The 17879-nt window shown below is 39.8% G+C and overlaps 1 protein-coding gene across 5 annotated transcripts in view; it reads left to right on the top strand.

Annotated features, from left to right (window-relative positions):
• Window positions 1–17879, top strand: part of LOC125430952 (sine oculis binding protein homolog) — a 202671-nt gene that overhangs the window by 19391 nt on the left and 165401 nt on the right. For all 5 annotated transcript variants that reach the window (XR_007244261.1, XM_048493362.1, XM_048493369.1 and 2 more), the window contains exons 2-3: window positions 5915–6053; window positions 9707–9892. Coding sequence is in view for 4 of the 5 variants with exons in the window: in XM_048493362.1 (XP_048349319.1) it covers window positions 5915–6053; window positions 9707–9892 (325 nt within the window). In the remaining variant the exon portion in view is untranslated. The remainder of the gene's footprint in view (window positions 1–5914; window positions 6054–9706; window positions 9893–17879) is intronic.

Below are 17879 nucleotides of genomic sequence, written 5' to 3'. Positions count from 1 at the left end.
GTTTTGTGTCTATCTTCTATCTTTCCATTGTTACTTTTCAGCACCTGGAACAACTGGTCCCTCATTTTTTTTAGGAAAAACAATCTCATTTTTTGACATGTAGTATCTTGATAAAAGTTTGTTTTGTCTTAGGCCGTTTCCGCACGGCCCATTAATGGCGCCCTGGGGACGGGATAAACGCCGTCCCCAGGGAGCCATTCGCACAGGCGGCGCTGCTGCAACGCAGCAGCGCCGACTTGACTCCACTCCCTCTCCCCCAGGGCGGCGACAAGCCGCCCTGAAAAACAACCCTTTAAAGGGTTGTTTTTCCTTCCACAGCGTGTTCCCGGCGGCGTGGTGCGAATAGCACCGCCGGGAACACCGCTATTTTTCCGTTCCATCACGTGTCGATCGTCGACCTGCTGGCGTCGCAGCCATACGCTGTCCTCCGACCCTGGAGGTCGAGGGCAGCGATGGCGTGCACGGCCAGCAGCTGCCGATAATAAACGTGAAATCGATGCGAAGAGGCGCCTCTGGCATCACCGCCGCCTCTCTGGAGGCCGCCCGCATGCTTGCATGCGAACGGCCTCCGCCTCCATGCCGGCGGAATTCTTGCCGGCGTGGAGGCGCCCTTACGGCCGTGCAGAAACGGCCATCGTTATGCAAAATTTCATGATTATTTGATCTACACAATTCCTTGAATGTAGATTTTGGCAGTCATACAGTCCGAATCAAAGCATGTTGAAGAGCTATATGGTGGCAAGGAACGTCATTTAGCCATAGTACTAAAGAGATTAATTTCGAATAACTAATAGTGGACTCTTCATGGGAAGTAGTAGCAGATAAAATTTCCTAAAACTTATGAATTCTTCCAGATTCTATGAAGGAAGACAGATCCTCCTCAAATTTTGATCATGGGGACCATTTGATCCTTTTTAACATATAGTTAGAATCATTGTGCCGATAATGATTGATTATCATTATGGAGAGCACAGATACACCCCTGAGCCCTCCATTTTAGGTAGATATGCCCCTGAGACCACCTTTCTCCACTCCTGCCCAGCCAACCAATCGCCACAGCCCAAGCTCACCACAGAAGCCTGGCTGGAGCATCTTGCCTCCTCTGGTGACCTACCTCTGCTTTGTGCTTACCCCACAGCTACCACAACAATGACATGGGTTGGGCAGCTTACTGCAAGTCAGCTCATCCACCTCAGAGAATGCTTCAGAGGGCTGGGGGCTACCAGCTCCTTTTCTTCCCCTGATGGCCAGAGGGCCTTTCCTTCCATCACCTCCAACCCAGCTCAGCTGTGCATGCACCTGCTAGCAGCAATGCCTAGCAGCTGTGCAGAACAATGCTTCTCAGGGCTATTGCAGCTAGATCTGGGTCTCGGTGCTAGTGTTCTGCCCAAAGAGCCTTTCGCCCACCAGCTGGGCCAGTAATCCCTGCTTCCTCCCCTCATTGTCCCAAAATTCTCTGTCACTCCCTGCCACTCCCCCTGATGCTTCCACAGTCTCCACTTTCGGAATTCCCAGTCTATATAACTATCTCAGACAACTTATCACAAGTATCATTATACATTAAATTAAGTAAAATGCATACATAAAAACATAAAATAGTAAAATTAATGAAACGGCTATGAAACGGTTAATGGCAGCAAATATACCATAACTTCAGATATAGTAATTGTAAAATTACAGAACAGCAAATATAGTAAAAATAACACAATCACAATAAATTCAATCCAGTAATAAGACAAGTTCATTAGATTTGCAAAAATAATCAATGGATGCATTCAGAAATAAAAACAATTTCTGTAAACTATCCACACACCTTGGATTGGATATAAAGCAGTGGAATATGAAACTTATTGAGTAGGAAATCTCCTGTCCCCTGTTATAGCTCACTGATCCCCTCCATTGTTCCTGGGGATCAAAGGACATTCAGAAATGGTATAGGGCAAAGTGTGTGTGGGGGGGGAGGGGGGAGGGCTGGAGGTTGTAAGGGAATCAGCAAAAATTGACCTCCCACCTATGGAAGTGCTGTTCTACTGGCATAGCTAATATTGATGCCAACAGAATGTAACCTTTGGGTCTATTCTCCTAAAATTAAGAAAAGGCCCTGGGAAATAATAAAAGACATCCCAAATGACAGCAGACTAGGTACCTTATAAATATCTATCAAGAGGCGATTTCACAGCTAAGGCACTTCCTATGAAAAATCTTAAGTGTATCACTTTGGAAGGTGAGGGCATATATCACTGAGCCTTACATGTGAATCTTTTTTGACAGGCAGGTTGATAATGGTAGTAGATTTTTCAGTCCTTGGCTTTTTAGGCTTTTAAAATTAAGATCCAGCACTTTGAATCGTGCCTAGAAATGGAATATCAGCCAGTGTAGCTTTCTTCAAAGATAGATATGGAATATTGTATTCATGTCAGCCAGTCACCTAGCTGATCTCTTTTGTTCCAACTGTTCTTCCGGACTTCCCTATGGGAAGTGCACTGCAGTAATCTAACCAGGATGGATCAGAGCATTGCTAGCTACACCCAAATCTTGTTTCCCAAGAACTGTAACTAGCACATCAACTAGGCTGATAAATAGTGATATATTCCACAAAAGAGAATCATGGTATCAGTTGTAGAGCACCCTTAGCTACATCATTGTAGAGCATCCTTAGCTACATCATTGACTGATGAACATTACACCAGACTTCTCTGGAATACTGGTCCTTATTCAGCTCATTACTGCCTCCAGACATTTCTTCAGAATGTCCACTTATCTATCGGAAAGCTGCGTGTCTTGTATATTTATATGTATTGTATATTTATACATCTTAATCCAAATTCCCAAATAATTTCTCCCAACATTTTCAAGTATCAGTTATACAGCATGGGGTATGTAATTGAAATTTGTTAAGACTCCATAACAAAGGTGCCATGAGTTCAAGAAACTGTCCTCCAAGAACCATTTTCATTTTCTGGAACCATTTGCAAACAGAAATGTCATTGTGATATACATTTATGTGTACAAAAAAATAAATATACATTTGTATGTACACAAGTATTACCATAATGAATAACAAAGTAATATTTTAACAGTTCCTGACCCTTAATATACAGTTCCTGGCCCTTAATATACAGTTAACATTTCTGCCGAATCTTTAGCAGGCTTGAGTTATATTGCTGCTTATGCTAGTGGAAGATTTACTTCATGCTGCCATTTTTATTTGTTCCTTTCTCTGAATTCGTTAACCTCCTATTGCATTGTCTTCTTTAAAAAGAGGTCATTCAAAAAAGCACATTTTATTAATTTATTACTCTTTTATTTTATTAATCTTTTATTATAATTTTATTACAACTGGGAAAAATTAGTGCTTACAGTCATTGGATATGGACAACTCTTGCCTTTGTCCTGATCTTCTGCTTTTGCTCTGAGTTTTGGCATCTCTGTAACTCTAAATCCCAGTAAGCAGTGATCTGTATAGTCCTGTCCTTGACAGTGTAACCCACATAACGTATGAGTCTGTTTATCACACATGACAGACCCAGGGTTGTTATTGAATTCCTGAGCTGCTCCCAACAAGGTATCCTCAGCATAGACAATCAGATTCCTCAGCTCTGGCACCCAGTTTGCTTCTGGGTTCAAGTTAAGGTGCTGGTATTTACCTGTAAAGGTCTTCAGAGTTTGGGGCCAACATACCTTGATCTGTACATTACATACCTCTGTAATGAACTTACTCAAACATTCTGGTCATCTAGGGTAGCCACATTCTATGGCTACCAATTTTGATCCTCCTTGATCTGAGATTGCAAATGCCTTAGCAGACCAGGTGCTCAGGAATAGCAGCAGCAGAAGGCCATTGCTTTCACATCCTGCATGTGAGCTCCCAAAGGCAACTGGTGTGCCACTGCGAGTAGCAGAGTGCTGGACTAGATGGACTCTGGTCTTATCCAGCAGCCTTTTTCTTATGTTCTTATATTTAGAGGCCTTGCTTTGGGTCCCCCCACCAACATAGGCTAGATAGGTAGAAACCTGAGAAAGCACCTTCTTGCTTACAGGACCAAACAACCAAAACTTTGAAATGCCCTCCAGAGGGAGATTGTTAGTCATGGTCTATTGTGGTCTTTTGCCAGCAGACAATAACTTCTTTGTTTCATTCAGAAATACTGAAAGAAACGTGTTGAGGCTGGACAATCAAATGGGAAACATATCCTCAATAATCAAAACTAGTCATTAAATATCAATCGTTATAAGCATATATTTAATAAAATCAGACCAAGTTCAAAGCAGCTTTTAATGTCCCAAATACAGTGGGATAGAGTAACTGCCAATGTATCAACATCTTGTTTGTTAACAGTATACAATATTTTTAAGCCTATAGCACAAAATCTTCTTTTTTGTCTCATTGTTTTGGGACTTTAAAAGCTGCTTTGATATTGGTCTGATTTTTGATTTTCTAGCCTCATCATGTTTCTTTCAGTATATCTACATGTTTCACATGTTGCCCTTAATTTTGGTATTCTTGGTTGGGAGATCTTTTGTAATTCCAGGAGATCTCCAGGCCTTACCTTGAGGTTGGCAACTCCAGAATGAGAGAATGAAACAAGAAAAGAGGAGAGTCTATAAGGACTTTCAGGAAAGGGATAGAGGAAATAGTGGGAAAAGGGAAAGTGAGATGTCTCCTGCAAGTTCTTGCAGGTTCTTTCTTACATGTTCTAATAGCAGTCATCCAAATGTGAGGAAATGAAAATCCACTGATTAGAGGTGTGACCAGACAAGATAGATCTTTCTGCAAACCTAAAACATGCACTAGGTTTGTAGAAATATCTGAAGTCTTTTTAAAAATGAGATGGGTTAAGAAGACCTCAAATGAAAAAAGGAGTGCCTGTCACTTCAAGAAATAGATTCCTCAGTGGTTGTTCCTAGGCATTTTAGGCTTGGTTTCTGTGAATAAAAGGCAAGAGGGCAGGCAGGGGCATCTTTTGGTCTTTGAGGGAAGTCTCATCAGGCCCACTCTGGGTGACTTGATTCCATTCAACTTCATGACTCACCTATGCCTGACTGCTTGCTGCTGTTTTACCCTATGAAAGCCAGTGTAGTGTTAACACTGATTCAGAGTATGGTCGGGAGACCTATGTTGCAATTACCAGGCAACCATGGAAACTCAATAGGTGATATTAAGCCACTCACATACTTACAGTGCGATCTACTTCAGAGGGTTGTCATGAGGATAAAAAGTGAGAGAGGAGAATGATGTAAGATGCTTTTGTGAAGAGAAGCTTGGTCTAAACGAAATAATGATAGGACTTGACCAGAGCCAGAGACATGTTTTTTTCAGCTGTGGCTCCAACCTGGTGGAACTCTCTGAAAGCTGATATTAGGGCCCTGTGGGATCTTAAACAGTTCCACAGAGCCTGTAAGACGACAGTGTTCCACCACGTATTTGACTGAGGGCAATTGTGTGCATTTGAAGCCTGTTTGAAGCCTGCATATCTGTTTTTGGTATTCGTACAGGAGTCTGTACAAATTTGAATAGCTGTATAATAATTTGAGTGAATAATGCCTGTGAAACATCTTTATTCTTCTGTTGCTTTCTTGATGACTTTACATATTTTATGGTAACACAGAATATAAAGTTTTGTGGCTCTTAGTTCATGTGAAAAATTATAAATACCGGTAGCTCACTTTTCTGCTCATGCTTTTCTTTAATTTGTAAATTTGCAAAGGTCTGTCACAATTATACATGTCATTCAAAGATTTAAATAAATTGCATTGTATGTACGTGACTTGATAAATGAATATTAGTGTAGAGGAGGTGGGACAAACCTATTATTTCATGGTACAGTGCAAATAGATTTCGATTTATGCATTCATCTCTTAGGTCTAAATGATTATTGATTGCATAAATAAGTAGGCAATTTTTCTCTTTCAGAACTTTGCAGAAAACACCATGAATGAGCTCCTTGGCTGGTATGGTTATGATAAGGTTGAATTAAAAGATGGAGAAGATATTGAATTCAGGAACTACCCTGCAGATGGGGAGAGCCGACAGCACATTTCTGTTCTCAAAGGTAATAGCATTTAATGTCCCTTTGTTCATGCAAAGCAGGATTAACAAGAACAACCAACCAGAATTGGTTCATAGAATCCTGTTTTGTTATTTATTCTGTTGCCAATTTAAAGATGGATGCTTGTGCTTCCAGGACAGTGATTTCCAGTAGCCAGAATTCACAAGCACATTGTACATTTCTGAACACCAAAAATAAAATAAAATAAACAAAAGGTCTAGATGTTTTCAAATAGCCACATTTTCTTTTGGTTACAGCTATTACACTTAATTTGGTTTTGTCTGAAAATAAGATTTACCCTATGTATAGTTTTGTCCCAGTCCCACATTCTTGTTGACTATTCCATTCTTCAACTTCATGTATCCATGACACATTAGTTCAGAGCTTTTGCTTTACAGCGATGCTTTGCCACAGTTCCTTTAATCATTCTCTGATAACTATCCTCCTAACATTCCCCATTTTCCATATCCCCATAGCATATAGCTCATCCTAATCTTACAGATAATTTTTCCAGACCTGTCTTGCCTCATTTCCCTCAAATCTCATTTTTTTTACTGACTTTTCCTTTATGGCCCCTTCCACACATGCAGAATAAAGCACTTTCAATCCACTTTCAAAATTGTTTGAAAGGGGATTTTATTATTCTGTACAGTAAAATCCAGTGGCAAAGGGGCTTTCCGCACTACAGAAGGGAGCTAAGGTCGACTCAGTTCCCTTCAGTGGGGGGCAATTCCAGGCTGTCCGCACAGCAACTTACTTGGCCCCCTGGAACCGAGCTAAGTGGGCGGGATCATCTTGGTGCCTGTTTCACTCCTCGATCGTGATTGGAGCTTGTGTTACCGTGGGAAACGGGAGCGTTCTTTTTTTTTACAGTTTTTACAGTTTACAGTTACATGCCCGCCACGACTCTCCCGTTCTGCACATGCCACAAAAGCAGCTCCTGATTGGTTGAACAGATGAGGTGTCATTTCGATGCGTCCGCACTTTGAAGCTTTGAAGCGGTATCGACCTTGTTCCAGCAGAAAGGTGCAGTTCATAACTGCGACAGGGATGTCGCAGTTCTGGGGGGGGTGGGCACTGAGACAAAACAACATTGAGCTCAGTTGCAGTGCGGATACACTGAGGTGAACCTAGATAGAAACCAGTACAACTCTGTCAGTGCGGAAAGCCCCAAAGTGCACTGAAAGTGGATTGAAAATGCATTATTCTGCATGTGCGGAAGGGGCCCAAGTGTTCTTTTCAGTTCATTACCTTTTCTACACTATTCTGTCGATTCTTTGTGTTGGGCTTCTGCTATCTTAGTCTTTCTGTGCTCTAAGGCTTCTATTCCTACTTTTTAATTTTCTATTCCTACTATTCCGCAGTTGATAATTTTTTTCTTCACTGTAGCAACTGACTATTCCGTGTCTCAAAACCACTCAGTCAGTCATTGACAGTCAGCCACTATTACTCTGAGTAGATTAATGATCTATAATTGTTTTCCTCACATGCACAGGCATTGCTGATGAGATTTCAGGAATCCAAATTTTGGAGCAACTATTAACTGGATATTTATAGTTATAATGCATATGGTTTACACTGGTCGCATTTCTTAAAATATTTGTTTCTCCATGTCTCTTGATCAAAATTCATACAACCACTGAAACAAAACTAGCTGCTAAAAGCATAGTAGAACAGTTAAAGAGCCCAACCTTCAGGCGGGACCAGCGGATTCCCTGGAATTATGCCCCATCCTCAGGCTACAGAGATCAGTTCCCCTGGAGCAGGGGTCTGCAACCTGCGGCTCTCCAGATGTTCATGGACTACAATTCCCATCAGCCCCTGACAGCATGGCCAATTGGAGAGCCACAGGTTGCAGACCCCTGCCCTGGAGAAAGTGGAAACTTAGGGGAGGGGGATGAACTCTATTACATTGTAGCCCTTTGAGGTCTCTGTTCTTCTCAGGCTTCATACTCAAACCTTCAGGAGTTTCCAAACCTGGAGCTGGCAATCTTACCCCCCCCCCCCATTATCTCCCACTAGTGGCCAGCGGTGACCTGGTGACTCCAGTTATACACAATCAAATAATAAAAAGTATAGATACAACTTACCGTATATACTTATGTATAAGTCGAATTTTTCAGCACATTTTTAATGCTGAAAAAGCTCCCCTCGACTTAAATGCGGGTCATTACATTTTTTTTGTGTTTTTAGCAGGGGGCGCAGTTTTTATGATAGCAGCACCAAAATTTCAGGGTACCCTCAGAAGACTCTCCTGATGATACCAGCCAAGTTTGGTAAAGTTTGGTTCAGGGGGTCCAAAGTTATGGACCCCCAAAGGAGGTGCCCCCATTCCCCATTGTTTTCAATGGGAGCTATTAGTAGATGGGGCTACCCTTTTGAGGGTCCATAACTTTGGACCCTCTGAACAAACTTCATCAAACCTGGCTGGTCTCATCAGGAGAGTCTCTTTATGATACCAGCCAGGTTTGGTGAAGTTTGGGTCAGGGGATCCAAAGTTATTGATTCCCAAAGGGGACTATATTGCTAAGAATTTTGAATGAAAAAAAAACCTTTACAATATTTTAAAGAGATTGCCATCTATGTAGAAGAAATGAATTGAAATGCCTGATCTACAACAAATATTTTTACATAATTTAAACTGAACAGGATCTTCTAAAATATAATAAATAAATAAATAAAAAAAATATATCATGAAATATATGGTCATGCTATCTGTTTTATACTACAAATGAATATCCTGGACACCAGTACTTGCCCAAAGCTTTCATTTGACAGAATATATACAGCAAAAGAAATACTTTCATGCTGGTAGTAAGAGTCTGCTTTAAGAGTACAGACAAAAAAAGAGGTGTGAGAGCAATTTTAATGAACTGTCACGAGCAGAATCCCAACTCAGAAGGAAATGGAGAATAAAGAACAACATATTTCTGTTTCTTCAAGCACCTATTTATTTTGTTACTAGTTCAATTGATTTTAATTCTCATAATTGATAATGCGTACTTACTATAGTGTATATGCACTATGCTTTTAATGTATATAGTTGTATTAGTATTCTGCCATTTGTGATTCACTGTAATGTAATAAGATGTTTATATTAGTCAAGTAACAATTCTATCTATAGACTAACTGTTTCCTATTTCTGACAGTGGTTAAAAACAATTGCAAAGGAGACTTGCAACATGTGAGAGAATATTTAAATTATTTCTTACATGTTGAGATTGATTATTCTTCATGTACTCCGATTATTCTTCATGTACTCCATTTGGCCCAATGTAGATATTGCAGTGAATGTGTGCTGTCTGATAAAACTGGCTGCTGTGCTACTATTTCTGCTCCCTCTAAAATGTCAAATTCATGATGTGATGTCATTGTGTTCTTTGTTTCCCTACAAGTTATCATTGACTATCAGTGATTGGAAACGTAAGGATAATTACATGAAATGTTATGATACTGATATCATTACATGAGAAATTCCACAAGCCCTACTAAAAGGGAGCAGGTCTATATTTCTGAACAAATTCCTCATGGTCATTCTGTATCCGTGATAATCCTGAACATACTTTCCCCCCCTCTATCTCTCTGTTATGCTAGCTTAATTCTTCATCTCAAAGAAACTTTATTATAGAGGTACATTTTTTTCTCTTCTTGTACAGAAAATTCTTTGCCAAAAACAAAATTACCTGAAGACAGTGTTATCTCATCATACAATATAAACACAAGCTATCCAGGGCTTACAACAGGAAATGGACTCGCAGACTCACCAGCAGGGTCAAAGGATCATGGGAATGTACCCATTATCGTACCATTAATTCCACCACCTTTCATAAAGCCACCAGCAGGTAAATGGTTATTTTTAAAAATGTATATATTGCAACAGTTTCTGTTAGCAGTTCTGTTCTTGTTAAGTAACGTTTCCTTGTACAATGTTATGTTAACAAAGGTAAAGGATTGATTAGATTACAATAAAATAGTAGAAAGAGGGAAAACACCTTTGAAAAATGCAGGATCTAATGTGCTAATAGTTTTGAGTGAGGGAGATTTTTGCACACACTTAAATTAGTGGCTGGATTTGTCTATCTAGAGTTGCTGTTTTAAGACACTGAGAAAGATCACATCCCTCCATGGATGTTAAAAGTTAGTTAAAAGAACTAAAACCATGAACTTTTGTATTCATTACGGCACTGTGACATCAAAGTTATATCTGGTGAAATGTATGTTTTGTGAAAAAGATGTTTTGAAAATTAATGTATAGAATTCAGGGTAATGAGGCTGTTTGACTTTTTAAACCAGAATACTGTCTGACAAGGCACCCAAGTTGTATGAGGATTCCAAGATTCTGGAAAAGGGCAAACATATTATGTTTTTTGGAACTGTATACTTGAGCATACTAGAGAATTTAAGAAGAAAATCAGCTTCTGTTTCATAAATTACAACAAAGCCTTTGACTATGTGGATCATGAGAAGCTGTAGCTTGTTTTAAAGGAAATGAGTATTTCCACAGCATCTGATTGTTTTGATGCTCAATCTGTACAATGGACTAGAGGCTACTGTAAGGACAGAAACAGAATGGTTTCCAATGGGCAAAGGTGTAAGACAAGATGGATTTTATCTCCCTGCCTTTTCAATCTGTATGCAGAATAAACTCAGATTGCTGGATTACTGGAAAACTGGATTAGATTTAGATGAAGGTGGAGTGGGAACTGGAGAAAGGAACCTTAACAATTTATGCTAATGATATTATATTACTGGCAGAAAATAGTGGAGACTTGAGAAGTACCAAAGCAGGACAAAAATAATGACCACTGGGGAATTATTCAACTTTAAGATAGGCAAAGAGGAAAATGAAATTGTGCAAAGACTTTCTTTTCTTAAATCAATTATCACCCAAAAAGGAGTCTGCAACCAAAAAATCAGAAAGAGACTGAGACAGGAGGAGCAGCCATGAATAAGCTAGAAAAGATTCTTAACATAAAGATGTGACACTGGCAACCAAGCTCAAGTTAATCCGTGCCATAGTACTCCCTTTTATTATGTACAGATGTGAAAACTGAACAATGAATAAAGCTAACAGGAAGAAAGTAGATTCCTTTGAAATGCAGTGTTGGAGGAGAGCATCATGGATACCATGCCCCAAAATAACAAATAAGTGGGTTCTAGATCAAATCAAGCTTGAACTGTCCCTAGAAGCTAAAATGACTAAACTGAGACTGTCATATTTTGGTCACTTAATGAGAAGACAAGAGTCATTGGAAAAGATAATAATGCTAGGAAAAGTTGAAGGTAGCAGGAAAAGAAGAAGACTCAGCATGAGATGAATGGACTCTATAAAGGAAGCCATGATCCTCAGTTTGTAAGACATGAGCAAGGCTGTTAACAATATGATGTTTTGTAGGACATCAATTTATAGGGTTGCCAATGGATGGCTTTCCAGAGACAGGGAGGGTTTTTGCTGTCTTCTCCCTCCCCACACCTCCGGAAAGGTATCTGGAGGTAGCAGGACAATGCAGGAACAGTGCCCTCCCTGGCTGCCTCCACTGACTCGATTGGTCTGTTAGTAAATGAATTAATGTGTTAACAGCCTAACTACTGAAATGACCTATGGGTATAAACAGTATTTGCTTCAATGAGAAGTGTAGTGGAATATGATAGTAGTAAAATATAAGAACGATTGAGTTGGAATTGTTTACAATCTGTTCAATTGAAAATCAAATATTCATTTTAAAAGTCCCAGAAATCCAGTTAATATTGTACATCTAGCATGCTGATAAACACAGCCTGGGAAATAGTCTTTCAGTTCATACTGAAATACTTAAAAATTGCCTCAGAGAAACATTATATGATTAAACATATTCCTTGGAGACACTATTCTGAAACAATTTATATTTTCATGACATTCTTTATGAACAATTTTCTTACTATGCAGCATTTCTCAGGGTTTATGTGAGGTATGATTCATGTGCACTGGGTGCTGTTTTTTCATAATCTGTAGAAGTATCTGATATGTCTAGTTGGGTGTTTAATCGCTATGTTATTATTTACTGTAGTACATATGGCAATAATTGTTGAATTTATATAACAGCAGGCTCAAATGGTGTATCTATTTCAGTCAGTGGGAGTTTTGTTGCACTCTATTAACTGAAGGCAAAAATAGATCTAATATGGGCTCAACACACAAAAAGGATTGTTGCTAAAGATGCCATTCTTTCAGCTGTCCCATGCAATTGAAGTATAATGGATACAGAGTGGAATATAGGAGTCCCTTGACGCAGTTTAAGATCACTCTTTCAGGCAAAGTACCTGTTATCTATGTAACTTTTGACTAAACTCAGCCATTTTATCCGAAGACCGGGAAGCAGCAAATGTTACACTGATTTTTAAAAAGCAATCTAGAGGGGAGCCAGGAAATTAAAGGTCAGTTAGCCTATCATCCATCCCAGGCAAATCAAATATAGAATTGTTAGGTGCATAGAGGAATAAAGCCTGCTGTGGGAAAATAGACTTGACTTCTGCAAAAGGAAATCCTGCCTCACCAAACATTTGGAGTTCTTTGAGGAAGTGCAGATAAAGATGACCTGGTAAGCTTTATATGCTTGGAGATAAAAAGGCTTTTGACAAGGTAACACACCAAAGGCTCATGAGTAAGCTTACCAATCATGGAATAAGAGGATTGGCCCTCTTGTGAAATAAAATTTGGTTAAACAACAGGAAGTAGAGAGCAGGAATAAATGGACAATTTTCATAATGGAGGGAAGTAAGCAGTGGGGTCCCAAGGACCAATATTATGGCCAGTGCTGTTTAATGTGTTCTTAAATAACTTGGGCTAAACAGTATGGTTGCCAAGTTTGCAAATTTCACAAACTTATTCAGGATGGTGAAAACTAAGGCTAATTGTGAAATACTCCAGGAGGATCTTCTCTAATTGGATGAGTGAGCAACAGTGGGGCAAAACAAGTTCAACATAGTTAAGGGCAGTTAAATGTAAAGTGCAGGTAAGCGTAAAATGTAAAATGATATACACCAGAAGTTTTAAAAATGCCAACTTTAGGTAAATGCTAATGGATGAGACCCAGAGGGAAAGATACTTTGGGGTCATAGTCGATAGCTCATTGACAACATCTACCCAGTATGTTGCACTGTGGGAAAGGACAAACTGTATATTGGAGATCATTAGGATTATTAGAAAAGGAAATGAAAATAAAAATCCAATATTATATGGCCTCTGATTTATAATGCGCTTGTATATAACTAAGGGTTCTCTTTAGTTTCTCTTTGCTAGTCCCTCAGCAGTGGCCATTCCCTGCTCCACACCAGGACTTTTCAAATATTGTTTTAAACCAGCAATCCAGTATAATTATATTGTTATAACAGTCTGTGTATCAAGTTCTCTTTATTCCCAGCTTTCATTCTTTAAAAAGTAAGTATCTAACTCCTTTCATTGAGCAGATATTCCTTTCTCCTTATATCAGCAGTGGAAAGGTATATAGACGTCACATTTTTAAAATGAAAGCAGAGAATTCAGAAAACACAATGAGGTTTTTGTAACATAACAATATAACAATACTTAATTGCTAATTAAAACAAAATAGCCCTTGGTTATAGGTGAGGGGAAATAGCTCCTATTTGGATAGAGCCTGGGGGTATAGGTACTGTTTGGAAGCGCTGGGAAAATCCAAAATTTTCCACTTACATGGCAGCCTTCTCGACTTTCCTGAAATCTTTCCCAAAACTTCCCAGCAAACAGGTTTGGAAAATATCAGAAAAAAACCCAGGAAACCCCAGGAAGTTTATGAATGTGCCGTGATGCTATGGAAAACAGGGGAAAGCTCAGGGCAAAAAATATCTGTGGCTGTTCTACGTTGTTGGAAGTAGCTTTGGTATCTCTTCCCTTTGAGCTTCAACTCTTTTCATCTTTCTCTGTAAAATGTATCAGTACTTGCTTACAGAAATGCTCAGCATTGTATTAATTCTAGAATTGATTACTGCAATGTGCTTCTATTTGGTTTTCTTGCATGCCTTAGTACTTGTGTTAAACATACCTCATTTTTTCCTGTAATGATTGTTTTCTCCTTTTTGTATTTCCTTATATTTATTGGCCCCCTCTTCTTTGGACTGTGTAAGCATCTCTTATTGGTTTTAGTTCTTGCCATCACTCTTCCTCACTTTCTCCTTATGCTGTTTCTCAGTCTCTTCATTAATTAAATGCTAACTTCTATGGGAACCCAAAGTGCTTCTCTAGATTGAGGTCTAGATTGGTCTGGAACATTCTTCTGTCCTCTACAAAATTGGCTCCTTCTCTTCTCATTTCTCTCTCCTCTTTACAGTGCAATTCTTCCAATTTGCATTTGGCATACTAACTCCATACTTCCCAATTCTTCCCCCAGTTCTTCCTTCATTCCATGCTTGCCTCTCTAGATTTTCTGCCTGTGGGCAGGGCTGTGTCTTTTTTTATTTTTGTACAATATTTTATATAGTGGTAGGCAGCAGTTCCAGCGATACATTTTGACAAGGGGCATGTTATACAAACTGCAAAAATTATGACAATGACTGCAGAAATTTAATTAGATAAAATTTGAATTTCTGTTCATTAGTAACCAAATATATTGGTATCCAATGTGTCTGCATAGTTTCCAGCCTGAGAAGGATGACCACGGGCTTTTCTGTGCTAGATTTGAGTTCCAGCTTGACTTCTTAACTGTATGGTGTTTCTCCTCCCATATACACAGTATCGTTTGCTGTTCTTGCTCTGATTTTTTTTCAGATTACCAAAAATGCAGTCTGAACAAAAAAAATGGGAAAAACTGAAAGAAAAACTGAGATCTAACTTTGCTTTGTAGGGGAAGGAGAAGAGTGGGGGGGGAGGGGTTGATTCTGTTAAGAAGCCAAGCAGGAGCAAAAACCTGCTGTGGAAAAGTCCTGTGTGAAAAACATGCATCATGGATGTGAATCTTCTTTGCAGAATAGAGGCAACGGTGTGTAGAAGCTTTGATAAACAGCAAGGGAGTTTTCTGTCTTTTAGAACCTGTGCGCATATACTTACAAGCTGAAATTGGATACTGTGTGTTTGTGTGCGCACTGATATTTTTGAGCTTTTCATCATAATCTAGTTCCCTAATTCACATACAGAAAATTTGCAATGGCAACGGTTCTCCAAAATTAGTACTTCAAGTAAACTAGAAAGCTGCACTTTATGAAAGCATTAGCCTTCCAACTAGCATTACCAGGTGCATGCCTGGAACCCTTGGGAAACTTGTGTGTGGGGTTAGGGTTAGGGAAAAAGGACGAGAACATAGGAAGAACCCTGTTGAATCTAACCAGTGGTCCAGCAGCCAATCTTGCTCACTGTACAACCAGTTCCTCTTGAGATCCAACAACAGGTCACAGAGCCTGAGGCCATGCCCTGATGTTGCCTCTAAATGTGGAGGTTCCCATTAGATTAGTAGACCTGTCCTCCATTTATTTATTTATTTATTAGATTTAATATACAGCCCTATCCCAACATTGAGCTCTCTAATCATCCGTTAAAGCTGTTAATACCAGTCGCCATCACTACATCACTGCAAATTTTACAGTTTACATTTTTATATCACTGTGTAATTGTTTTCCTCTTGTTCATCTCGAATCTACTGCCCATCAGCCTCATTAAATGCCCTCGAGTTCTAGTATTTTGTGTGTGAGAGAAAAACGTCTGTTTATCAACTCTCTCCACACCATTCATAATTTATAAAACTCTATCATGTCACACTTTTTTCTAAATTGAAAAGTCCCAGATTCATCAGTCTTTCTTTATGGGGAAAGTGCTAAACATCTCGGTTGCCCTCTTCTGTACTTTTTCCAGCTCTGCAATGTGTTTTTGAGACACAGTGACTAGAACTGCACATGATATTCAAAATGAGACCTCACTATTGATCTCTTCCCCGCCCCCCAATGAAATTGCATCCGATTTATACTCCTCTAGTGGAGTTTTCAAGGCAAGAGACATTCAAAGATGGTTTGCCATTGCCTACCTACACTTCATTACTCTGGTATTTCTTGGAGTTTCGGATTTTTTGTTCCACTGTGCATCACTGTACACTCACCAACACTGAATTTTATCTTCCATGTTGCTGCCCACTCACTCAATGTATGGAGATCCTTTGCCGCCTTCTGGTAAAGCAGCTGAATTTAGTGATAACATTACAGGTTAGTAGATCAACAGTCTCATATTTGAGTTCCAGAAGAACTTTTGGGTGTATGTTGTCAGGACCTGGAGAATTTCATCTTTCATCATCACAATCTAACTCAGTTTTTCATACTCCACTACTGAAAATAGTGGCTGTGGCAAAGGTACATGCCCCACGCTTTTCGCAGTGAACACAAAAGCAAAAAAAAAAAAAAATAGAGTGTCATTTCTCCATCTTCCATTAGCCTCTTTAGTTGTTATACGTTCCTTGACTTGTATTGTTAACCAGGCAGGCATTCTTTTAGATTTGGCAGAACCCTTGGAGTACATTTTATCTGGGCTTCAAATATTTATTTATTTATTTATTTTTATTTATAATCAATTTTATATACCGCCCCTCCCCCGAAGGGCTCTGGGCGATGAACAACATAATCATAACAGTAATAGCATTAAAATCCCAGTTAAAACAGCGAATTAAATAAAATTACAGCGGCATCCGACAAAATATCATAAAACGTAATACACCCACCCCGAGGGCCCCCATAGAAATTAAGGGCCCAGAGCATAAAGAAGGAAGGGAGGAGGGGGGGAGGGCACACTTCAGTGGTTGGCCCCTCCAAACGCCCGGTGGAACAATTCGGTCTTACAGGCCCTGCGGAACTCTCCAAGATCCCGCAGGGCCCGGATAGCTGGTGGTAAAGTGTTCCACCAGGCAGGGGCCAGGGCTGTAAAGGCCCTGGCCCGGGTAGAGGCCAACCGCATCATCGAGGGGCTAGGGACAACCAGCAAGTTGGCCTCTGCCGAGCACAGAGGCCGCAGAGGGACATATGGGGTAAGACGGTCCCGAAGGTACGAAGGTCCCAGACCGCGTAAGGCCTGTGTGGTTTTAATAGTGTGATTTAAAAATTTAAAAATTGTATTTAAAAATAGTGTGGTTTTAAATAGTTTCCAGGCATCCTCTAGGGATTTGATTCCCTTGTGCTTCCAGTCCATCTTCCTTTTAGCTATTCTCCTAATTTTTCCACCTTTGAAATAAAATGTTACAGATTTGGACTTTAGGGTAACTTTCCATTGACATGAATGTTGAATTTAATAGTATTGTTTTCACTGTTCCCAATTGGTGCAATAACCTTTGCACCCCTCACCAGGACTTGAGCCCACTCAGAACCAAGACCAGGATCACTATCCTTTTCGATGGCTCTGTGGCCAACTGTTCTAGTGTACAGTCGTGTATAATGTCTAGGAATCTCATTTCTATAGTATGACTTGAGCACATGTTTAACCAGTCAGTGTGAGGATAGTTTGAGGAAGTCTTCCAGTATCATAACATTATCTGCTTTAGTCACCTCCTTGTTCACTTTTGCATTTTAAGATCAGCCCGAGGAGTTTGAAAAGGTGGGCAATAGTGGACCCCCAACTGGCTTTTGTGGGTTTTCCAGGTTTTTGTATGGTTTAGCTCCTAATGTTTCACCCACATCTGTGGCTGGCATCTTCAGAGGTATGTCATGGTAAGATGTGATTCTCTGTGTGGCTCAGTGTGGAATGTTTTGTGTGATGGGTATCTGTCTTGTCCTGCTGTCAAGTGAGAGGGAATAAGATGCATTTGCAAGTGTCCAGGTGGAGTTCATTTGCAGTTGCATGCATCCTGGTGGTTTGAATTGGTATGA

The sequence above is a fragment of the Sphaerodactylus townsendi genome, linkage group LG01 (genome assembly GCF_021028975.2).
Source record: "Sphaerodactylus townsendi isolate TG3544 linkage group LG01, MPM_Stown_v2.3, whole genome shotgun sequence".
In the NCBI taxonomy this organism is placed as follows: Eukaryota; Metazoa; Chordata; class Lepidosauria; order Squamata; family Sphaerodactylidae; genus Sphaerodactylus; species Sphaerodactylus townsendi.
Note: the sequence above shows the minus strand (reverse complement) of the source record. Positions and strands in the feature narration are given on the sequence as shown.